The following is a 24,052-nucleotide window of genomic DNA, read 5'->3' on the forward strand; positions in this document are numbered from 1 at the left end:
CAACATTTAGGGGAACGTTATATCCTGTGAAACACTTTGTTTTGTTTTTTTGATAGAGACTATACGAGGTGCTTCTTACAGTCTTTTGATCTTTTTCCCCCAGCATGTATTCATTCTCCGCCATCAACAATCAGAATCTGAAGTACTTGTGGAACTGGACTGAGCACAACCTGACTATTAGCAATGGACGTCTATTCTTCCGTCAGAACCCCAAACTCTGCATGTCTGAGATCTACAAGATGTGGGATAAAACTGGCATAGCTGTGAAGCCAGAGGAAGGGGATTTCCGCAACAATGGCGAAAGAGCCAATTGTGAGTAAATTCGTGTGAATTTTTGGTCCACATTCATTCAGTCATTCAGCTTGTGTGCACGTTTTTACTTTATACATATGTCTCACCGGGGGCCCTCCTCTGCTGTGACAGGTGAAAGCCATATCTTGAAATTCAAATCCAACATCACATCCAGCCATGTGATCAATCTGACATGGGAGCGCTACCAGCCCCCCAAAAATGGAACCCTTATCAGCTTCATCATTTACTACAAGGAATCGTGAGTACACAAAGGCTTATTATTAGCCTCTGAGCATAAAGTAATTTAGTGTCTTACTTTCATGTCAACTGTCTTTTTTTTTTTTTTTAATGAAATTCTTTTTTTTAATGTATTTTTTGCAGTCCTTTCCAGAACATCACTGAGTTTGATGGCCAGGATGGCTGTGGCTCAAATAGCTGGCACATGGTGGATGTGGATCTTCCTAAAGATAATAACAATGACCCAAATGTCAGACTTCAGCACCTCAAACCTTGGACTCAGTATGCTATTTTTGTGAAGGCCATCACCCTGCAAGAGAGCGACAAAGATGCCACTGGAGCAAAGAGTGACATCATTTATATTCGCACACACCCATCGTGTAAGTGTGACCATCACTTTTGGTTCTGGCTTCAGTTTTACATTATTATTGTTGCGCAACTATATAAACACATGAACGACATAAAATAATCTAGTCTTTCCCCCTGGTACAGTGCCGTCTGTGCCTAAAGATGCCCGTGCATATGGTAATTCCTCAACAAAGCTGGTGGTGAAGTGGTCACCTCCACTTTTGCCCAACGGCAATCTCACTTACTACCTGGTCCGCTGGCAGCGTCAAGCTGAGGATAGGGAGCTCTACCAACATGACTACTGCTCCAAAGGTCTGCACTCCTCCTTAAATAAACAGCCAATATGTCTTTATTCTCTGACCTTTCAAACCTTTCCAGTTACTTAGTGAAGGCCACTCAGTCTTTCTTGCATCGTACAAACATTATTTGTTTTTTTAAACTAATCTTAATGCACAGTTAAAAGAGGACAATTACCTGAAAGAGCTTTAGCTTGCCAAAACAAAAAGCTGGTCATTGTAATTGGTAAGGTTAAATCCCACCCTTGCTAAACACTCTTTTTTCTTGGCTTTTCATTTCATATTTTCTTCAACAGACTTGAAGATCCCAATCCGAATCCCGGCGTCGGAGCTCACAGACATGGAAGAGAACACAAAGCCCACGAAGTCAGACCTAGCAGGGCCAGAAAAGGTCCTGTGCTGTGCTTGCCAGAAGACACCAGAAGAGAAGGACCGTGAGAAGGACGACCGTGTCTTCTTGAAAGTTTTTGAGAATTTCCTCCACAATTCCATCTTTCTGGCAAGGTATGTCACATCAGTGGCCTCCTTAAACCGTTTATAGGCTGTGACCTCCCTTTCAAGTGCAGACAGCTATCAGAGCACTGAATGTAATTGCCTTGTTGGGTCAATGCGAAGACTGAGGTGGTGGAACGGGTTTAATGGCTCCTCTGTGGAGCGAACAAGATCTGAGCATGACGGGTGTGGACGGACCTGACGGACGCTGAGCTGGCCCGCTGAGGCCGGCCCTTTTGTTGGGTGGAGCAGATGAAGGAGACATGCTGAGTAGGTTCCAAAGCCTCCTCAGCACTCATGTGGCTTTTTTATTGCCGTGGCAACGGTGGCACAGGGGTTGATGGGGTCTACCAGGCAGCAATTTGGACAAAACAAACAAACCCAGGAGAGAGACGAGATTAAAGAGTCTGAAGGGCCTCGTTTGGCTACACAATAGCTGCTTATGCTTTTGTTCCCCGCAACAGGACTGACATCTGTGTTGTGTTATCATTTCACTTGCTCGTGGCTATGGATGTTTCAGTGTTCCTCTCCCACAGTTCTCGGATAGGATAGGATAGGACAGGATAGACTGATGGATATTCATTTGTTAAAATGATGAAGTTTATTTAATTGAACAGCACTGACCTTTTACTTCGTAGTGCTGTTCATGGAATTTGATCAATATGTTTTGGAGGAAAACTGCTAAAAATGGCTGAACTGTTATCTATCTACACCTCCTCTTCTCTCTGGCTGTGCTGATTTGTTTCAGTAGAAGTGTCTAGGAAACTGGCGGGTGGCAGGTCCCTGGCCCTCAGCGAGGAGCTCGGCCAGTGTATGCACAGCCTCTCCACTGTAACACAGCCAACATTATTACAAACCACTCTAGGGAAAATGAGGGAGTTTTTTTCTTTCTTTCTTTCTCAAAAGTTCAGGGTTTAGACCCAGGGTGAGGGAAAAGAGGGTGCATGAAAACAGAAAGAGAAAGAAAAGGAAATGTTTTCCATTCTGTCCTTCTCAACTCGGCACTTCACGCTACTCCTCCCCTTGCATGCTCTCTTTGTCCGAGGCTTTTTTTCCCTCTTTTTTCTTTCCTGTAACGAGGCAGCTGCCAGGAAATGTACAGTGAATCCATCTGGAATCTAAATGAATGAGGGAAGAGCCCCATCAGCCGTAGAAGACAAGTAGAAAATAAGGAAAGCAGACTGATTTATGGGGAAAAGGAAGGGGGCTGCCTCACGATGAATACATACAGATGAGGTGAAAAGGACTCCCTGAAGTTGCCTCTTCTTCTATCAGATGTTTCACTATTATCCATGATCCTGTTGTATTGTATGAGTTGCCAACTGCTTACAATGTGCCCCACTAACCATAGAGTGAATGTGTAGTCACGGCTTTCCTCTCTGGATTCCGATGCATAAAGGTAGAGCTTTTTTAGCAGGTGAGGTCAGGGCACTGTAGTAACTACAGCTACAAAGCATGTGACAGGTAGCAGATGATTTCTTTTTTCTTATTTCACTGTCATTATCGCCCATACAGAAAGTCGAAGCCATAAAATGTCTGTCGCCTGCTCATTTCTTCTTCTTCTTCTTGGCTTTGATGAACGGCTACTGTCAGAGTGAATCAGTGTCACGAGTCTTTTGTCTGTAGTCTCTACCATGTTGTCAGTTTTCATGTATGTGTGATGTAGTCAGTAATAACTAAAAGGCTGGGCTTTGGTTTGCTGGACTGCAGCACTTTTAGCTGTCAGAGAGGAATGCTGACATGTCAGTGAAACTGCCTTTCCCACATTTCTGTCTTTGTCTGTGCACTCCTCTTCCTGCAGGTCGACTTGAAAATAAAACACGCATTCTGTAGCTTTCGCTTAGTTAGCTTCTTAGTTTAACATGGTAGTCTACTGTACTGCGTAAAAGAAGAAGTCCCATCCAGCCTCCAGCATAGCTACTGCCACTGCACTGAGCTGACCACAATTACATGTGATTTTGTTAGGGCCATTGCTCCCTGCTCCGAGGACTCAGTGAAGCGCACATAGGCAGTGCAATCGACTCCCATTCCCCAATTCACAGACTTACTTTTGTTTTAAAGTAAAACAAAAGTAAGTAAAATAAAACGCGCATTCTGTAGCTTTTGCTTAGTTAGCTTCTTAGTTTAACATGGTAGTCTACTGTACTGCGTTTTATATTTTGCTAGGAAAATGGGGAAACAGGTGTAGAAGTTTATTGAAATGTGCAAACATGCAAGCTTTCTTTGTAAATTTTTAAAGTCGTCTTCATGAATAGTTCTCCGGGCTTCTCCAATCTCTTAGAATTTTTGTTGTTTTTTGTTCTGTTCTTTGTCAAGCTGCAACAATCTTGAGATCCGGTTTTTGGGGAGGCCGGTCCATGACTGATCGTGTTGCACTGTGTGTTTTGCTATCCCGTATGGTTTTACTTGCATTGGCAGTGTGTTTGGGATCATTATCACTCTTTGCCTTTCTTACACGTTCCAAATGGTGTTGCATAACTTGATCATTCCACCAATTTCGACAAAATCCACGACACCACTGGCCGAAATGCTGCAGACACATCTCTCCTGACCTCCTCTGTCCATTGCTGCTCACCTGGACCTGTTGTCTTTGGCAACTAAAGAAATACGTCTTTGCTAAGTTATCTGCTATGCGTAGGAACAACACCGCTGCATCCCTCGAGCTGGGTTCTTTTATAACAATTTAATGATTCAGAGATTCGTGTTAAGTTGCTTAACAACTAAACAAAACAAAAAGTTTCTCTGAAAATGCTCAGAAAATCAGAGAAATACCAAAGAAAAACTTTGAAGGACCTTCAGAAAGAATGAAGAACTACTGCTCAATGTAACTTCTAAAAATTAAAAGAAAGTCTGGCTTCTTGGAAGCAAAATATAAAGAAATCAGAACTGAATCTTTATTGTCATTACAGCAATGAAATTGAGGTGCAATTCTCTCAGTGCAAAAGAAGAATAAAAAATAAAATAAAGAATATATATATTTATACGCCTATAACAACAAACACAGTTGTTTCTGTATTGCACCACTTGCCAGTGATGTAAATGCCAACGTTATAAAGAGAGAAGCGGTGGCTCAAGATTTTAGAGGAACAAATTCTTTTTTCTGTGGATTTTTGGTTTCTGTTCATCTCATGAAAAAATTACAAAAAGTAGATTTTATGGATTTGAATTATTAGTCAGATTGTTAAAAACACTGTTTAATGGTGTTGTAGATCAAATAATGAATCTATTAATTATTACAAAAACAACAAATTATTAAAGAAAGTAGTTGCAGTTCTAATTCTCAGTGTACAGTTTGAGTCTTTAGTTGAAGTTGCTATTTTTCTCTGAGCTAAGCTGTCTAAACCCAGTCACTTGTTCATGTGACATTTCTCCTCATTCGGTTTTAGATAACCCCCAAACATGTCTGTGTACGAGCTCTATAAAGGGCATCAGTAACGCTTTTATCTTCTCAGTCACAGCAAGTGCTTTTTTTCTTTGTCTGTCTGTCTTATTGACCACCCTGCATCTTTCACAGGTGGACAAGATGTCCTGTGGTATCTCCTGCTGCTAAGGTCACAGCTGTCATCGCCTCAATTATGATGATGTCCAGGTCTTGGCAGCTCCACCCAGTATCATATGAACTTTGAGTGAACTGAAGGCTAAATATTACTTTTCAGAGTTTAACCTTTTGGGTTTTGTTTTTTTTTATCAGGGGTATGTTGGACATTAGTGTTAATGTCTGTTTTTTGCATTTCTCTGTCAGTCAGCCTCTCAGTGATCTAATGACCTAATAAGCACAGCACAACTGGGAGTAGCAATCACTCCGTGCTTTCCATGAAAGATGTTTAGCTTTGCGCAAACATTTTTTCAGGAGGTATAAACCATCACTGACATGCCACAATAAGGGTTCCAGGACATACAATGCACCTTTTTGTCTTTTGTTTCCCCAGCACTGCTCATTGAATTTTAATGATCTGTGCTACAGGTTTTATATTCAATTGTGTCTTTGTATTTCAGACCTCAAGAGCGTCGGCGCAGAGACCTTTCTGGTACAGCAAACAACACACTGTTTTATGAGGGCGGCAGAGGGAATACCACTCTCGGCGCAGGGGATAACAGTACAGATGGCATTCCTCCTAACGTAGAGTTCCCCTTCACTGAAGACAAGAGCACAACAGAGTATTTAGAGATCCCCAATCTGCGGCCCTTCACCGTCTACCGCATTGATATCCATGCGTGCAACGAGGTGGTGGGGAAGTGCAGCGCTGGAGCTTTCGTCTTCTCCAGGACCAAACCTGCAGGTTAGAAGCATAATAAAAAGCCTGCATTCAACTACCTGTTTTCAGTAATGCTGACAAATATAAAGAGAGTGCATTTCTTTTATTTACCTGAAAAAGTCACAAATATTACTTTTTCCAGTGTTTTTTGGATATCGGGCAAAAAACACTGGAAAAGGTGTATAATGCTGAAAAACACTTGGTCAAACATCTCACACTTAGTTGGGTTAATTGGAAGGAGGTCGGTACCATGACTGGGTATAAAACAAAGCTGAGCCTTTCGGAAATAAAGGTGGAGAGGATTAAAATATAAATATAATATAAAAATATAAAATCTCTCAGTTTTCAAATAGATTGAGGATTTAAAATGACTCCAAGTGATTGTGTTGATTTTGTTTTCATTTACACAGCATCCCTGCTGTTTTTGGTAGCATAGTGGTGTGGAAAATGGAAAATGAAATGTGCTGGCACCTTTTCTGAAATTAAATATCCTTGTTTGTATTATTGTGGTTGTGCCTGTTCCCCCAGTCAAAGCGGATGACATCCCGGGCAAGGTGATTTTTGAGAGGTGTGACAAAATCGAGGGGTGTGTGGTGCTGCACTGGCCAGAGCCCGTTATGCCCAATGGACTCATCTTGATGTATGAGATCAAGTTCCGCCTGGGTAATGAGGTGAGCTGGACTGGGGTAATTATAGCTTATTATCATAGGTCATTTCCTTTTTCAACATTGAAAAGCCTGGAATCCATGACTATCCAAATATTGTAAACAACTGAAAAGTCTCTTAGTGTTTGCTCAGTGGAGGATTCACATGTTTAAAACATGCACCAGACTCCAATCATGCTCATGCATGCAGGGCTTAAACACTGAGTAAAACCAAAAACAAATGACAAACTCTACACAATAGAAAGCTGATTGGAGGCCATCAAACCTTATTCACCTGAAATAAGAAACAAGAAATCATATTTTTGATTAGATGAGAACATTAACCTGATGGTATGTTTTCTTCCAAGCAGTAACCAGCGTGTGCTTGTTCTCTTCCAGCCTGAGAAGCACAAGTGTGTGTCGCGACAGGATTACCGCCGGTACAAAGGAGCTCGACTAACCAACCTTGGCTCGGGGAACTACTCCGCCCGAGTGCGTGCCACTTCCCCGGCAGGAAACGGCTCCTGGACAGAAAATGTTTTCTTCAATGTGTCTCCACCTAAACGTAATGAACTTCTCCCTAATTACATGGAATGCAGAGGAATGAAAAATAAATAGGACTTGACACCATCGGTTTTTATCTTCTCTGACAGGTGATGACGGTGTTACGTTGTATGTGGTCATCATAATTCCCATCATTGTGACAATTTTTATCGCTAGCCTCACCACCATCCTCTTCTATGTGAACAAAAAGAGGCAAGTATCTTTTTGCAGACGCGCTTTTAAAACTGCCTGACAGAAGTTCTTTGATTAAGCTGTTCTGCCTGGCTATGCTCATGAAGCTTAATGATCAGTGTAATGTTAATCAGCATTAATAGGTGTTGTTTTCATTAACGTTCCCCTGTGGTAAAGAGTAGACTTCCTCTTGAAAATTGTACACAGCATCTGCAATCAGACTTGCCTGCAGGCTAACTGAGTTTGTGTTAACAGGAACAGTGACAGACTGGGGAATGGCGTCCTGTATGCATCAGTCAATCCAGAGTACCTCAGTGCCACTGAGAGTAAGACTGTTGGATATTTGGTCTATTTTTCATTGGGTTTTTTGGGTGGGGTGTTTAAACTCTGATGGTGACCCGCTGTCTCTTGTGCCACACCAGTGTATGTCCCAGATGAGTGGGAGGTAGCAAGGGAGAAGATCACTATGCACAGGGAACTGGGCCAGGGATCCTTCGGCATGGTGTACGAAGGCATCGCAAAGGGAGTAGTGAAGGACGAACCTGAAACAAGAGTGGCCATCAAGACGGTCAATGAGACGGCCAGCATGAGGGAGCGAATTGAGTTTTTGAACGAGGCCTCTGTCATGAAGGAGTTCAACTGTCACCATGTGGTAAGTTGGACGCGTCATCAAATCCTTACCATCTGGCTCATGTGGTTATTAATAATAAACCAGTGTATTGTCATAATGAATCCAGTCACGAGATGAAATTGATCCTCGCAGACGTAGACTCAAGTACGCTGTGGTTGTCTTTATTCCGACAGCTGCAGCATGACTTGCAGTTCAGACTCCAGGATATACTGTATATTCTCACTTCAGTGTGATCACAGCATCAGTAACTGCATAAAGTGGATGTGTTGTTAAAGCCTTTTTATTAGTCACTGTTTTGTTTTTGTTTTTTTAAGGATAAAGATCTTTAACAATGCTCCAAGCAACAACAACAAAAAAAAAAACACATTTAAATTGCAAATGCAGAATGGAGCTGAACTGTAACCTAGTGTGCTTCTGAGTCAGACAACCTACCTTACTGCCTAGTAATTTATTGCTACTGAATGCACTATGTGGTGGTCTTTAAAGTTATCTAGATTTAGTGGAAGCCAAACATTTTATTCTAACAAGAAATCACACAAAACCCAACAGCGAGAAAGTCTAGTGAGACTTTTCCTTTGTGGTTTGCTTTGTGGGAGAATGGTGTTGATCAGTGGAAAATACAAAGTGATTTGAGTCAGGACCACTGTAATAGGTGAATACTCACAGGTGCAGTAATTTGGATTTGGTGGCATGGCTCTGTTCACCCCAACTGCACGAGTTGGGGTGAACAGCAATATGATCCACCAAAGGCAGGCAGGCAGGTTAAAGGTGCCATAAGAGATTTGTAGAAGTGTAGAAGGGTATCATCAATCTGCTGGATCACAGCTGAACTTGACTTGCCTATTTGAATGAACTCTGTGCTGTTTTTTTTATTAAAAAAACTTTTTTCAGAGCTTAAAGTTTTGAGCATATTTCATATTTTCCTATGTGAACAAAACCTACTTTGAAGTTATATGTAGCATGTATTTTGGACACAGTTTTGTTTTATTAGAGCTGACCCCTCTGCACTGCTGTGATTAATGTAGGTGCGGCTGCTTGGCGTGGTCTCTCAGGGACAGCCAACCTTAGTGATTATGGAGCTGATGACTCGTGGAGATCTCAAGAGCCACCTGCGCTCCCTACGCAAAGAAGTAAGCAACCTGTCCACGTGTGCACACACACACTCACCTCTGCTCTCTTTCTTAATTTTTTCAATTTCTTCTGCCACCCTTATCCATCATCCACGCTACGCTTTGTTTCGCTCAGCTGATTAAAGCAGAAAGGCGTGATATGTCGACTGACTGAATAGTGCTTTTCATGGAGTTTCTCTTCTCACCGCCTCTTGCTCTACTGCAGAACGCCACCAGCCAGGTCTTACCCCCACTCAAAAAGATGATCCAGATGGCTGGAGAAATCGCAGACGGTATGGCGTACCTAAACGCCAACAAATTTGTCCACAGAGATCTGGCAGCGAGGAACTGCATGGTAGCAGAGGACTTCACTGTGAAGATTGGAGGTAAGTCAAGTTAATATATTGCCTTCAGCCTCCTCCGCTCTGCCGGCCTTGACAAAAAACTGTTTGGATTTCAGTGTCGGACCCAAGCACGTTAATGTAGATGGACAGAGGGGAGGGAGGAGGTGAGAGGGATAGATGAGCTCTCTGGAGCTCCCTCTCCCACACATAATGAGTGATACTTAGTGGCTTCCTCAACTTCTGCTTTCATTTTTTTTTTCTCCAGATTTTGGCATGACCAGAGATATTTATGAGACGGACTACTACCGAAAAGGAGGAAAGGGCCTGCTGCCTGTCCGCTGGATGTCTCCAGAGTCACTGAAAGATGGCGTGTTTACTACAATGTCTGATGTCTGGTATGGCAGCAAATCACTCTTACATATACACAAGCCTGCATTAGACTAGGGCTGCCACAAACGATTATTTTGATAGTCAACTAGTCACCGATTATTTTTGCGATTAGTCGACTAATCAGATCAGATTATTGCACCAGCAGCATCTGCTCTTATATAACTATCATTAGCTTACAGTTTTAAGTGTTTAAGGTATGTGCTAACTAAAAATAAAGACAAGATGATAGTTTATTAAATTTTAATGAAATTTGCAGATTGTTTCGGTGAAGTTTAATAAACTCCTTGCTATCTAAAATATAACGGGACACCGGAGTATATTCTCGAGCATCTCACATTTCTGATAATCAGTTGTCTGCTTGACGTTTATTCAGCTGTGTAAAAACTATAACTTTAAGCTCAGCCAAACCGATTTACTCAGGAACAAATAAAATACTAAAAAAAGCCAAACAATAACATTTTTAAGTTATCTAAGTCACTTATATATGTTTCACCTGAGTAGCGAAAGACGGCGGTGGGTTTGAAAACGATTTGGCGGCAGTCCGGTGTTCTCACCGGCTCTAGTGAGCCTGTAACCCCGGCTAGCTATCGAGCTAGTGGGTAACAGACATCTCCGAAAACGTCGGAGCGCTTTTGAAAATATGTGGTGTCTTGATAAACTGAGCCGATATTTGAGGTTTACACAGATACATTCTCGCCTGAAAATATGCTAAACGTTTATTTTGTGACCCAGAAAGAATAATTAGAGTAACATTAAAACTAACTAGCTGCCGCCATTATTGGAAACTGAGCTGGGCTGTGCTATGAATTCTGGGACACAGCTTCTTCTTCTTCTTCGGGGTTTAACGGCAGCTGGCATCCTTGTACATGCAGTGCTGCCATCTTCTGTTTCAGTCCGTTATTACACTCTTAAATCCTACTACTTATTCCTGCGTCTTTTGGGATCTTACAAAGCTTCAAACGACGCGTCGACTATTAAATTCAGTCGTCGACGATTTTGATAGTCGACGTAATCGACGTAATCCAGAAAGATGCTAAGTTTTCCATAACCACCTCAATATTTTTTTTTGCCTTTGTCCTTGTGTATACTCTAAAACAGTTCATGCTGTGGCAAAAAACTAGATAATATATTCTTATGATAATTTTCTACTTTAGTTTTTTTTTTAAATCATGACTACTGTTTCCAAAAGCATCCAAACCTTTGGTTTTCTGGCTGCCTCTTTGGAAATTCCTGGCAAAAAAAGTACATGCCAGGAGTATTCCTCTTCTTCTTTTTTTTCATTTACTGACAACTCTATTATTCCACTGTTTCGTAGATTCCCAGCCTACAGCACTGCCACTTTTTTCCTGTGTTTTACTACTGTTTACTAGAACCCCCTGCGTGTTTGTTTCCCCAAATGTCACGGGTTGGTCCCTAAGAGTGGGCTTAAACTGCTCCAGATGTCTTTAAATGAGAGGTTGCCGTGCCAGCACAAACACACCTCCACATTTTGTGTACTATATCCTCCCCTTTGATGTTGTAAAGAAGTTTAGTGTAAGATAACCCTGATGTCATCATGAGTAGGTGACTGTTTGAGATCCTGGTGTGCAGTATTGTAATAGGCCTTTTTTATTTATTTTGTTTTTAAGTTAAGCATACCATCTGAAAATTTGGCTAGCCAAAGTAGTACAGTAAACAAATATTGTGGTCATCGCGAGGCAGTCTTGAAGTTAAACTGAAGAAATACTTCATGCTGAGGTTTTTCCTGCAGTATTGTAATCATGTAAGCTGTGTTACAACATACCGTGCCACACGTCATGAAGTTAAAATAAGAAGCAGGGTAAATGCTCAGTACCAGCTCTCCGACATCCTGCGCTCATTTTGGATTCTAGTGCAGATTATTTGGGGAACTTAAAGTTGCAATATTTAAAATAGCATTCATCTTTTTGGGGAACTTGTGGACAGATATGAGCTAAGGATACATGAAACACTCCAAAAAGAAAATAAAAGAAATGAAGCCTGAAATAAAGTCAGCAGTGTCAGCTCAGCTTGTGCGCTGTTAGTACTGCGATCGATGGATGGCAGTGAGAGTATTTCAGTCCAACACGGACAGAACAAAAAGTCAGAAACTATCGGTTAGCCTTAGATTAAATTTGGTTCAGACATTCACTGCACCCAGGAGATGAATCCCACTTACTGCTTTACAGCCACTTTCTCTGCCTTTTCATCTTGCTTCATCACGAGATCAGAATTTTCAATCTTCTAATACATTTTTTAATGACTACATTCCAGTAAATCTCACCAACTTAACACAATAAACTAAGGCACAGAGCACGCCAAATCAGATACCTGCCTAGCATCGGCCTGTCACTGTGAGCATGTTATCATGCTGACATCAGTTTTTTTCCCTCTTCTGTATATTAAAAGGCATTTATTACCTTTTCTGTATCAGTCAGTCAGGCTGTTTGACATTTAGTCCCTCTAAAACCATTACTAGAATATTCCTCTCTGTTTAGGTTGGACATTTATGCACATCTCAAGCACCACGGCTCTCAAACAAGCACCATATGTGGCTCTTATTAAAAAAGGAATATATGAAAAATATGATTTGTACTTATTGTTTGTATGCAAACAGTGCAGCTCAATTTTGAGTGGAGGGAGTTTTTGCTTTTATTAGATGGTTACCAAGTATTACTGGTGAGGCATTTTCAGGTCACCCTGATAACAATTTAGTCACTAACATAATGGATGTAATTTCTTTCAAATTTAGAGCGATGATGTAGGATAGGCTCTTCAAAGTAAAGTTTATTCCTAAGCAATAAAAGAATATGTGTGCTTGATCGATGGTTAAAATAAACGTTTACTGTGAAAGCTGAAAGAGCATCACATAAAATACCACAATATATTACTTGAATATGTTGCCTAATTTCTCGCTGCAGGTCATTTGGTGTCGTGCTGTGGGAAATCGCCACCTTAGCTGAACAGCCTTACCAGGGGATGTCCAATGAACAAGTGCTGCGCTTTGTCATGGAGGGAGGACTCTTGGACAAACCTGACAACTGCCCTGACATGCTGTAAGTCTTTCTTTTTTCAAATCTGTGACCCTGCCCTTAAGAACAATAAAACTAAGTAACATCAGCTTGGATTTATGAAGGATATTTTATCCTCTACAGCCGCAGCCACCCATGTCTTCTGTCCTATTAATATTTTGCCCTGTTTTATTTTAAGTTGTGGCTCTGAGTGTGAAGGATATCGTGTGTATAAGTTAAGGTAGAGCCAGGACGAGGGCCGACATTAACGTCACAGGATAAATGTGGTCCGTTGACGACATAGCTTCAGTGGTCAGCTGGCAGTGAAAACCCTGCTCAGCCTTCAACGCCGGCCCATAGAAGGGATGCCACAATCAGTGTGTGAAAGATGCCCCTCATTCCTACTACGGAGGGAGGTAGTGCCTGTCTGTCAGCGTGGTGGATGAGAAAGTTATCATTATTTAACTTTAAATTAATCAGTCAATCAATCAAACACTTTGGCTGTTAGAGGGGAAAGAAAAGCCAGAGCACAGCCTGCTCGTCGGCATGCAGCGCTGCATACATGCATTTTGATTCTCCGTCGCTGACCTCAATAAGAAGGCATTCTGCTCTCTCCCCTCCCACTCTCCACGGCTGACCTCACCTTAGAAAGAGTGTGAGTAGCAAAAAAAAGAAAAAGAGGATCAAGTGTTGTGCAGACACAAACCTCGTGTTTCTATGGCAGCGTGGCTGTTTTGTCCTGATTACAGGAGTGTGTGGATTGTGTTACAGAGGTGGTGGAGTCGGGGCTTAGCAGCACACATGGAAGTCAGGCCACTGTCGATGGTCGCCTCTGCTGTAGTGACTTAATGGAGATTTCCAGAAGATTGCCCAAGTGCAGTGAAGCCAGAGAGTTCATACAAAGACTGAATAGAAAGATACAGAAGAAGTGGAAGTGGGCAGGTTAACACAAACAGGGATGAGTCATATTTCGAGAGCCTTAAATGTCTCCTACTTGTACTGTTTCCTTTGTTTCTCAGGTAGCTTTGGTCACTGATTGTTATTCTCATGTTTCTGTCTAGAGTTTCCCAGAGATAAGAGTGCTTTTCCTCCTTCAGAATTGGAAAATAAATGTGACTAAATTAAACATCATTATTTTTCTGTGGAATATCACTTACACGCTATTATCCGTCAAGGTTTTGCCACGCCGGGGAGGTTGCACGTGTGAAGTTTTTCAGATCTGGCAGGGATTCCTGTTCAGGTTTATTAAGCATTTAGCATAGATGTTTGGAGACTTTTTTGCACTCACACTTGGCCTGAAATTGCGTCTGTTTCTGATTTTTATCAAGCTTTGTTGGCCCATCTCTTCTGTGAATATTTGGCTTTATCCAGGCCAGTGAAGATTTTCTTATAATTCTGACACCGACTATCTCATATTCACTTGTAACCGTCCTTATACAGTATATCGGACAGTGAAGTCAGAATCTGTTTATTGGCCAAGTACGTTAACACACATGAGCTCTCACTATATTTTAATACCGTGCAGATGGCAAATTCGCAGGATAATACAGATACAGACATACAGCCAAGCAAAGATATCGAATCAGCCAGAGCAAATAAAGAAAAACAGAAACAAAAAAGCAGACCCGAGGCAAACCATACGAGCCGCCATCTCAGTAACTTAATAGCTGCTGCTCAGCTGTATTTATACAGCACATTTGGTACACTCAAATTTGAATGTGAAGTGATTCGGGGGGGAAAAAAAACACAGCTAAAGAACAAGTGGAGTTTTAATGCAGTGCAAGTAAAGCTCATGTAATCTGTTTTGTGTTGCTGACAGGTCCAATGTTAGTCAGTTTAGCCAAAGCATGTGGCCTGTGGGTCACGATTGGCAGGATGCTGACAAGAAGTCAGGATTTACAGTGTTTGTTTTCTAAATTTGCATCAAGAAGCCTCGTGCGAGACGGCGTCGGAAGTTTGCAGCAGACGGGTTACTCTGGTGCATCGGCCTTACTTCCAAGCGCCGTGCGCCTTTTTCACGGGAGGTCCTTGCTGCCCGAGCTCGGACATCTGAACGTCAACTTTGAGACACTTCCTGCACATGTGCAAAACAAGTCTGAGCCGCCCCCTGCTGCTTCAGAGCATGAAGCGAGGCACGTGCTTAAGAAAGCTTTACCCATAATTCCTCTGGCGCGGAGAGGAGCTGGCACCCAGCTGCAGAGGTTATTCTAGATGGCAAAGAGACCACTAGGAAAAACAAGACAGAGGGAACAGCAAGAACGGAACAGCGATGGCCAAGGTGTTTATGTCAGCGGGCCTTAGAGAGTATTCTGAGCTTGTTTGTGTATAATTGGAGCTGTGGTGTGCGGTCCAGCACCACACAAAACTGTAATAATTCTCCTGTTTATGATGTTGTTTTGACATTCCCAAAGCTCGGTTGCTGGCCTGGCACAGTAACCTTAAGTATGATTTACTGTTCTGCTGAGTGCATGCTACATTTCTGATCTTACTGTATTTGTTGTTAAAAAGAAAAAACAAACAGAACCCCCAAAATAGAAGGAAAAAAAAAAAATGGCAAAATTTCAAAACAATTGAACTGGCATAAAAATAGTTTGTGGATTTACTTACTATATTATTGCCACTGAAAGCCTTGTAGCTTGCAGCAACTTTGGAACGCGCGCACATATATTTAGTCTTTTGGCCACAGTCTTACAGGGTTTTAATTATATAATTTTATGGGACAGTACTTAAAGAGAAGGCATGCTCACCAAGATTACCTGCCAACAAACCTGCTTCGAATTAATGAGCAGCTACAAGTGGTAAGGACGGTTATTTACAATAACTACATCCTTTTTTTTTCTTTTTTTAAAGAAAAAACTGTGAAGCATAAAATCTAGTGTAGCACACTTTACCAATGCTGATATTACAGTCTCTGTTCTTTCTTCACCATCAGTGTTATGAACTGAGTTGTAGTGCCAAAAAGCCCTAAAGGGGACTTCAGTTTCTCCTGCCACCTGCTGGACAGAAACAAGACTTACAGGGCCACATGCTGTTTTCATCCCTCCTGTCCTTACCGGTTGTAAAGTTTGCTTATATGTTGCAGTTTAAGAAGTTTCTGTTTGTCAGTTCAAGCTGGTGTGTGAGAAACGTTTACACGGAAATGACAAAAATGATGATTTTGTCATTTATCTTTCAGGTTTGAACTGATGCGAATGTGCTGGCAGTATAACCCTAAGATGCGTCCGTCCTTCTTGGAGATCATCAACAGCATCAAAGACGAACTGGATCCTCCCTTCAGGGAAGTGAGCTTCTTCTACAGCGAGGAGAACAAGCCGCCGGACACAGAGGAGCTGGACATGGAGGTAGAAAACATGGAGAACATTCCACTGGACCCTTCATCCGTGAGGCAGCCGTCGACTGCTGTCATTTCCTCGTCTGGGTGTGCAGGAGGCATGTCTCCTCCTTCTACGCATCAGTTATCCCCCATGCAAGGCCCGAGTACGCCATTACTGGGACCTGTTTCTAACTCTCCTCCCGGCCCACTTGCTTCAGCCTTGGCGTCTCCAGGACTAGCCTTGGACAAGCACTCAGGACATGCTTCGGCCAACGGGCCTGTCGTGGTGCTGCGGCCCAGTTTTGATGAGATACAACCCTATGCACACATGAACGGGGGCAGAAAGAACGAACGGGCGCTACCACTGCCCCAGTCATCAGCCTGCTGATATCAGACCAGCCCTCTCCTCCTTCCCCTTTTACACAGGGTATCACAGACCTCTCATCTGTCTCTTAAGGAGGGATGGATGAGGTAAGAAATTGCTTTCTTCTACTGTTTGCCAGTAGATGGTCTCTCCACTCTTAAGGTCAAACATAAACTCGGAAGAAATGGAAAACAAGATAGCACAGAGCAATTGGTGGCTCAAGCTCAACACTGGGAAACTCCATCCTGCGCAGCCTGTATCTGAGTCTTTGTTATGTAAGAGTCCTTAAAGAAGGAAAACGATACAGGCATGTATCCTGACTTACAGATTTACACATGAACTTTAAGAAAATCTTCTTCTTTTTTTTTTAAAGCATATCTGCCAGCAAAACCAACAGAAGAGCACTTTTTCCTCATGATTTCAGAGGTGATGTGATGGATATTCAAGTGTGTATTTATACACATAATACGGTATAGCTCCATTTCTAAAATTACTTTCCATCAAAATGACTGTATTCACATGAGCAGACTGCCTCATGTTGCGTGAGGATTAGAAAGGTTCCAACTTTTCTGATCCTCTAAGATCTTTTTTTTTCTTTTCATTTTATTTTACTGTTGATGTTTCTATGGGATTTTGTCCTGTGTAGGTCAGAATGGTAGAGGAAGATCTATTTTCTGTCAGACTATTGCCAAATCATGCTTTCTCTTCAGTTTCTTAAAAGGTGTCCCTTCTTACTGACGGTTGTGGTTCAGAGTTGTGTCTGTGTGGAAGATAATGCCAAGATTGCCTGGCTGTTTTCAGTCTTCATGTTTATCTGTCACTGCTCCTGGAGCAGCTGTGTGTAGGAGTTTGCTGCCTTCACCATTGGTTATCACTTATTTTCTATGTTTAACGCAGATTTTACTGGTTCCATCTCAAAACTGAGGACTGGCTGACTTGTTCTCAGCCTATGTAATAATTTTTCTTTTTTTCTGTGTGCACGCCAATCACATGGCGGCACAGCGGTATAGTGGTAAGAGCTATGGCCTCACAACGTAGAAGGTTCTGTGTTCAAACGCTGGCTGCGGACACTGTGTCGAGTTGACATGTTTTCCCTGTGCCTCTGTGGGTTCTCTCCAGGTACTCTGGCTTCTTCCCACAGTCAAAAGACGTGCATGTTAGGTCAATTGGTGTTTCTAAATTGGCCACGGATATCTGCTACAGCCTGCATCCATGCCCATTTAAAATGTGACTGAGTGGTCAGCAAGACTAAAAGAGCACCATATATGTGAGAGCATTACAAACACCTGACAGATTTTCAGAAAAAGAGAAAAGCTGTGGTGCTGATTGGCTAATCAAAAGTTTGCTTGCCCACCTACATGCCCTTCATTACTTTCATCTTTCAAACATCTGAGGGAAGAAGGCATGTGATTGAAGCACAGCCAACTCTGAGTCACAGCCTCTGTCTTTAATTTATTTAAAAAAAGAAAAAAGAAAAAAAAAGACTGAAAACATCAAAGCATCAGAAGGTCGCACTTCAAATGAGCAAATCACTGAACTTTATACTTTACGAATACAACTCTGGCTCCACTTTGACTTCTTCTAACCTTTTTTTTCTGAGATTTTCAATTGTGCATTTCACAGTGGGAGGTGAACATGATTCGCCGGCACTGCTGTACCGAATACAACGCAAGAGACAGAAAATGAGGTGATTTTAGTAGCCTAGAGACAGCCTTCAAGTCACAGGTGGTCTCTTTTTAGAACAGTCAATAGTTTATCTACATTTCAAACACATATAAAGGTCTTACAGTTGTATTTTTGACTGCAGGATCGTTTTTATACACTCATTGGTTTTTGTCACTTTTTTAAAACCTTTTTACGGTTAAAAAAATGTTTGCCTCTATGTCTGTACAGAACAAAGCTGCTATTTTATTCTTTTCCTCTTTTGGATGTTATAAATAAAAAAAAAAATGTATGTACGTATGTGTATATATATATATGTGTATATATATATATATATATATGTATATATATATATTTATTTATAACATCCAAAATATATATATATATATATATATATATATATATATATATATATATATATATATATATATATATATATATATAAAGAAATCCTTCAGGTTTGGTATTTTATGGTCTCCACAACAGTCCATTTCTAATACCCTTAAACTGTTCAGAAAAATTCAAAATAAATCACAAAACGTGACCCCCGAAAGGTTTTCTGCAACACTGCATTTTGTTAATTGCCTTTTCTTTTTATGAAATGTTTCTTTCTCTATTTCTGGATGTCTATATTATTATTATTAATGTTATTATTATTTAGAACGGACACCTTGGCTCAGTCTGTGAGCAAAGCGTGTACTTTCTGCACCCCTTTTTTTGTACTTTATTGTCTAGCACTGCGCCTGGCATTGGCCACTAGGTGCGACTCGATCTCAGGTCAAAGTTAAGGCTTTGCTTTCTCCACACATTCTCACAACATCATCCTGTACTTGCTTCACCATTTCCCCCTCCTTTCCTGCTCCTGATCATCCTTCTGAAGTCAGGATAAGTTCCAGTATACGAGATATTTACCAGATCTGGTATTTTAACCCATCCACGTCCTGCCTCGTTTTTTTTTCGAATAGATAGGGCTAAATTAGGTTGTCTCGTTTGCCTTAATATATGCCAACCATCTTTTAACCGTTTCACTTCTACTCCCTCCTCTAGCTCAGTGTTCCCTCTGCTGATTTCCTTTCTTCAGACTTATTGTTTAATCTTCGCGACGACTGCTTCTTAAAACCAAATAAAGGATGGGTTAAAGTCCAGGGAAGGGAACGCATTTCAATGTCACGAATGGCTGAATACTGAAAGTGTTTTGAAGGATTTCTGCTCATGTTACCTGGTGATTCCCCTTCCCCTTCTTTTATTTTATTTTTTTTTTCTGTAGAAATGTTATTTATTTCTTCTTTTTTTTTTTTCCTTTTGTGATATCAGTTTAAATCACTGTATAAATGCCCCATGATTCAGTATAAAGTTGGATTTTTTTGTATGCATTTTCTTTGGTGTCATGACTGGGGGACTTAAAACCTTTTCTTTTTTTTCCCCTTTAAGTATATCTACCTCACTCTTTTTAAATATATGTATGCGTATGGAAAACAAATACATCTCACTCTTTCTCGTTTTTTTTGTTTTTTTTTAAACCCCCACAGGGATCTAGATAAACCTCACGAAGCGGACTAACACAGGAGATGGAATGGAAGTGTTGTTAAGTTACCCCGGCCATTTCTGGCCCAGCGGGTTAAAGCTTTTAGAAAAAAAAGGACCGCGCGTTTGCTCAAATTGAACAGCAGCCGTTAGTACGGTGTAGTTTTGCTCTCAGTGTTAAATGTAAATGAGTATTTATGTGAGGACGTCAATCTACACTGTATTTTAACCGAGGCAGGTGCAGTACGTGATAAGACAGGAGGCCAGGGCTCAACACCACACATTCCATCTCCAAACATAAATGTCACAACCTCAAATCCTCAAAAGACAAAAACTTTTAATTTTTCCTCTTCTAAAATGCTTTTATATAAAAGTCTAAAATAAAAAATGTATATACATACATATATATATAGATAGATATAAAACGGGAAATATTTAAAAAGGGAAACTTTTTCATCACCTCCAATAAAACAATTTGACCTGCAGCCTGTGATGCTGCGAGCGTACAGTGCAACTCCACCTCTCACTTTATTCCAAGCAAACAGATAGCATTCACTTTTTCAGAACAACAACAACAAAAACTAGATAGTTGTGTACTTTCCATAAGATGGGGAAAGCAGCCTCCTACGTATTTCTAACTTCTGTAGGAACCCCTAAATCAATGATTTCCACATTGGAATCACAAGAGCAGTAAAACAGTGTCATTTTCTACCCTTATAAACTCTTCGTGGTTATGTGAATGTCATCATCCCCCTTCCCCTTCCTTCCCAGTCTACCTGCTGAATGCCAAGACATTCTGACCCCAGCGTTCATTTCCACTCCCGTTATCGGTGCCACTCCCTCACTGTCTGTTCAGAGTTGTTTTGCTCTATCAAAAGTCAAGTCTGCACCCCCCGTTTTTTTTGTCTGGCCCGTTGTAACTGATACTTACAGTAATGCTGCTGGTTCAGTCACCTCAGTAGATCTTATTTTGTCACCACAAAATAGGAGGGAAAAAAAAGAGAGAGAACAAGCGTGAAAAGGTGGCAAAGTAGCTTTTACATCTCAAAGCGTCTCATTAAAAACAAACAAACAAACAAAAGAAACCTCAGTGCTACTTTTTAACTCGCAGTGGCTACTTGGCGAGCGTTAACTCAGTGCAAGGGCTGATGGGCTGGGAACATTAGATAATTTGCATTTATATGAATACCCAAAAGCAATAAGAAAAGAAAATGGGATCACAGATAGGCAACCAGGTAACTTCTAATGTGAAATTTGGGTGCTCAATTAAAGTTCGTGGTAAATAAAAAAATAGATAAAACTGTCTGATTGCTGTTTAATATCACAACGGTTTAAAAATCACCACTGACAAGCAAACAGCTTAGGTAGTTACTTAACATATCTATGCATTTCTGTTTTTGTTTTTTTGCTGTATTATGGTATATGTCAACTTTCCAGTTCTGAGAGTAGACACTGATCTGTTCTGAGGTGAATAGCTGTTGAATAACTAGTTACCATTAGATCACGAACCTGTCAAAGCTTACAACATTTACAATGAACTCGTGGACATGTATAGGACAGGGATGTTGCGTAGATTTACGGGTAGTCACGGTGAAGAGTAATCATGGTTAGAAAAAGACGATAGTTTACAGCTTCACGCGATACTTTTTTTTTTTTTGCGTTACCTTAGGCTTAAACAGCATAAATATACACTACAGTTTAGTCGTCTGTCAACATTTCAATTCTTCAGAATGTTCTTCATGCAAATGTCAGGTTTATGGAGAATGCATCAGTGCATTTAAACTGCAATAATAAGTTTGAGGTTCATCATCGTCATCATCATCATTCTGCGCCTCTGTTTTTAATGATTTGCATTCCTGTACCTTCTGAGGGGGCCTTGGTCTACTACTACTATTACTTTATTATGATGCTTTCACAAAATCTGTGTGTTCATTACTTGATTGGGGAAAGAAATAATCAAAACAAAAAATCACTAGACTGTCTTCTTTCAAGCTCTATATCTGAGGCCTCAAAGTTTTTCACACCTATAGCTGAGATGGTGTATTTTTTTAAAACACCTTCTCTGAATATGTATCTGAGAATTTCTTGTATTTTCTTTCTTTCTTTTTTTTTTTTTTTTGCTGAAATTTTGAATAAATAAATGAATGAGAACTACGAATGCCTGCTATATTTAATTTTCCATTCACGCCAATCAGTGGGTATCTACTATAGATCACGATCTACCTCATTGACACAAAAGGGGGATCTCTTGTTTTTGAATGCTCCTCCAGCTGTTCCAGGATCTTCTGAATGAGGGCTTGCAGCAGAGGCACCAGTCTGTCAGCTGAGGCCAAGGTACCAGATGTGGGTACATGGATGAGGGCTGCTCTCCCCTGACCGTGATACAGTGAGCAGTAATATGCAAAATCGCACAGGTACCTAAAAAGAAGAAATCAGTCATTATCTCATATTCAAGAGTGACTCTTGATCGTGCTGGAACACTTGCCTACCTGCCAGCATCTCTTGAATAAACTACATCCATCCCTGCTTGTCTGAAGTGCTTTGAGACTGCCCTCATGTTAATGACTGACTCCAGCTTCTGTGCCCCCCCTTCGACGCAGCAGCGAGTCTCTGGACAGTAGCCGCAGACATCTCGGTCTCTGTAGCCAGTGTTCTTTCCCGTTTGCTCCAAAATCACCACACTGGAGCCTCTGGCCAAACCCAGATGTACAGCAAACTGAAGTAAATGCACACAAACACAAGAGTGAGTTATTCACCTTGTCTTATGTGGTGGGATTTCTTTATTATTTATTTTTCATATTTGGAAGAAGCACAATAAACATTTTGGAAATCTATTGACAGAATTAAGTTTTAAAATAATAAGGTGATCAGTCTACAAGTCACATTTCGCTTTATTTTTACCTTTGGGTTAAGAGTGTGCCAGAGCTCACCAATAATTTTCTGGGTTTTCAAGTAACTCACTGGTAACTCCCTCACATGGACGTCAACATTCTCCCCCAGTCCGATCAGTTTCAACCCCTGCAATGATTTTTCAAATGAGTTATTTTCAGACTCAGTCAGCCGGTGGCGTTGATCGTTATTACCTTGGCGGCTTCCCAGCTGGTGTTGGTCAAGAACTGTCGAAAAGGTCCAAAACCTTAAAAGTAAATCGAATTTGCCAATTCAAAATAAAAGTCGGTTCGGTGCGATTATGGAGGACATGAACATTTACAGTTTACCTGTAACGACCACAGTTTCGCTTTTATTCATAGCCGAACCGAGATTGCAGCGCCTGTAACAGCAGTTCAGGGATTTCATGCAAGGATACTAAAACGTAGATAGATTTTCTTTAGCTTTCGTTATCCGTTTACTGTCCGCTTGGGGGCGCTCATCTCTGATAAATGTGATGCCCTTGTGAGGGTGATGCATTCAGGTGTCTCAGGAAAGTTATGCCATCCACAAATCATATTGAACTTAAAACAGCGAGACAGACTAGCATTTGTACTCTCAATAACACTTGCAGGCAATTTAGAATCACCAAAAGTCACCAACCCCACTAAGTGCATGTCTTTGGACTATGGGAGGAATCTGGAGAGAACATGAACAAAACCTTCTTGCTGTGAGGAAACAGAGCTACCCACTGCGCCACTGTGTGTACATTGTAGTTATCAATATTAACTACTTTCTTGCACAATCTCAGTTTACCTTTTACTTTCCTTCAACTTAACCTTAAATCGCTGTTGGATATATTTAAAGTTCTTGCACTCTCACAGAATCAGGCCATCACTATGTTATGCCTCTGGCACATTTACTTTAACTTGTGTTTATTTATTGTAGGATGTTCTATTTTTAAATATTTACCCTGGTGCTGTAACACAATAACTTCCCATGCAGGGTGAAGAATCTATCGGTCTATTATGGCAAGTAAACAACAAAGGCAAGCACTTCATTGAAAGAGTAAATCTTCTGAATTAAAAAGTATTAGGGTAAAAAAGATTCAATTAAAATTAAAAAAGCAAAATGAAAAAGCAAATTTACCAAATCTGCAAACTAGACGCTTACAACATCAGTGGGAATATATTTTAAGTGTAACACACATTCTAAATAATATATATTTATACATTCTAATATGGAGCTATATTATAGCTGCAGTTAAATGTAGACTGGTTTTTACATGTGGGAGAAAAAGCCAAAAGGTAAATGTAGCCAAAACCAATATACTGTGTTTAAACCTCAATTATTATCATTTTTTTTTTAACTCGTGTACGTTTCTTTTTAGCTTGTCCTTTCTTTTATTTATAGTTGAGGTGAGTTTAGCATTATAGTATTTCAGAGAGCACTTAAACGCAACATAACGGACAGGGACGGAGGGACACGCTCGGGACGCTGCTATGATGCAGCAAAGGACCCGCCCTCCTCCTCCTCCTCC

The 24,052-nt window shown here is 40.9% G+C and overlaps 2 protein-coding genes across 3 annotated transcripts in view; one reads left to right on the forward strand and one right to left on the reverse strand.

Annotated features, from left to right (window-relative positions):
* igf1ra (insulin-like growth factor 1a receptor) overlaps positions 1 to 18,419 on the forward strand; it is a 79,044-nt gene extending 60,625 nt beyond the window's left edge. Inside the window, exons 6-21 of the mRNA XM_084933344.1 lie at positions 104 to 312; positions 424 to 550; positions 673 to 908; positions 1,021 to 1,188; positions 1,469 to 1,676; positions 5,661 to 5,944; positions 6,449 to 6,591; positions 6,964 to 7,129; positions 7,218 to 7,320; positions 7,555 to 7,625; positions 7,722 to 7,951; positions 8,956 to 9,060; positions 9,266 to 9,425; positions 9,649 to 9,778; positions 12,692 to 12,826; positions 15,957 to 18,419. Coding sequence (XP_084789470.1) covers positions 104 to 312; positions 424 to 550; positions 673 to 908; positions 1,021 to 1,188; positions 1,469 to 1,676; positions 5,661 to 5,944; positions 6,449 to 6,591; positions 6,964 to 7,129; positions 7,218 to 7,320; positions 7,555 to 7,625; positions 7,722 to 7,951; positions 8,956 to 9,060; positions 9,266 to 9,425; positions 9,649 to 9,778; positions 12,692 to 12,826; positions 15,957 to 16,482 — 3,001 coding nt within the window. The 3' untranslated portion in view covers positions 16,483 to 18,419. The remainder of the gene's footprint in view (positions 1 to 103; positions 313 to 423; positions 551 to 672; positions 909 to 1,020; positions 1,189 to 1,468; positions 1,677 to 5,660; positions 5,945 to 6,448; positions 6,592 to 6,963; positions 7,130 to 7,217; positions 7,321 to 7,554; positions 7,626 to 7,721; positions 7,952 to 8,955; positions 9,061 to 9,265; positions 9,426 to 9,648; positions 9,779 to 12,691; positions 12,827 to 15,956) is intronic.
* Positions 5,835 to 24,016, reverse strand: pgpep1l (pyroglutamyl-peptidase I like). 2 transcript variants are annotated; one of them, XR_014800659.1, is made up of 8 exons: positions 22,863 to 24,016; positions 22,728 to 22,780; positions 22,546 to 22,662; positions 22,134 to 22,360; positions 21,868 to 22,062; positions 20,576 to 20,608; positions 13,488 to 13,686; positions 5,835 to 5,938 (listed from the first exon to the last, which is right to left on the reverse strand). XR_014800659.1 is itself a non-coding variant. In XM_084933346.1 (6 exons), exons 1-6 carry the CDS (start codon positions 22,939 to 22,941, stop codon positions 20,572 to 20,574), a joined length of 708 nt encoding a protein of 235 aa, XP_084789472.1. In that variant the 5' UTR covers positions 22,942 to 24,016; the 3' UTR covers positions 19,400 to 20,571. The 2 variants fall into 2 exon arrangements, 1 of the variants encoding a protein (XP_084789472.1); XM_084933346.1 differs by lacking the exons at positions 5,835 to 5,938; positions 13,488 to 13,686 and having other exon boundaries at positions 19,400 to 20,608.
* Between the last annotated feature and the right edge of the window lie 36 nt (positions 24,017 to 24,052).

Source organism: Perissodus microlepis, chromosome 7 (assembly GCF_051167445.1).
Source record: "Perissodus microlepis isolate ML-2025 ecotype Zambia chromosome 7, ASM5116744v1, whole genome shotgun sequence".
Lineage (NCBI taxonomy): Eukaryota > Metazoa > Chordata > Actinopteri > Cichliformes > Cichlidae > Perissodus > Perissodus microlepis.

Coding starts and splice junctions, on each gene's coding strand:
- pgpep1l (XM_084933346.1), bottom strand. CDS start 22,941: ATGAAATCCCTGAACTGCTGTTACAGGCGCTGCAATCTCGGTTCGGCT. Junction 22,781..22,862: donor CGAAACTGTGGTCGTTACAG/GTAAACTGTAAA, acceptor TTTACTTTTAAG/GTTTTGGACCTTTTCGACAG. Junction 20,609..21,867: donor CCCCCTTTTGTGTCAATGAG/GTAGATCGTGAT, acceptor TGACAAAATAAG/ATCTACTGAGGTGACTGAAC.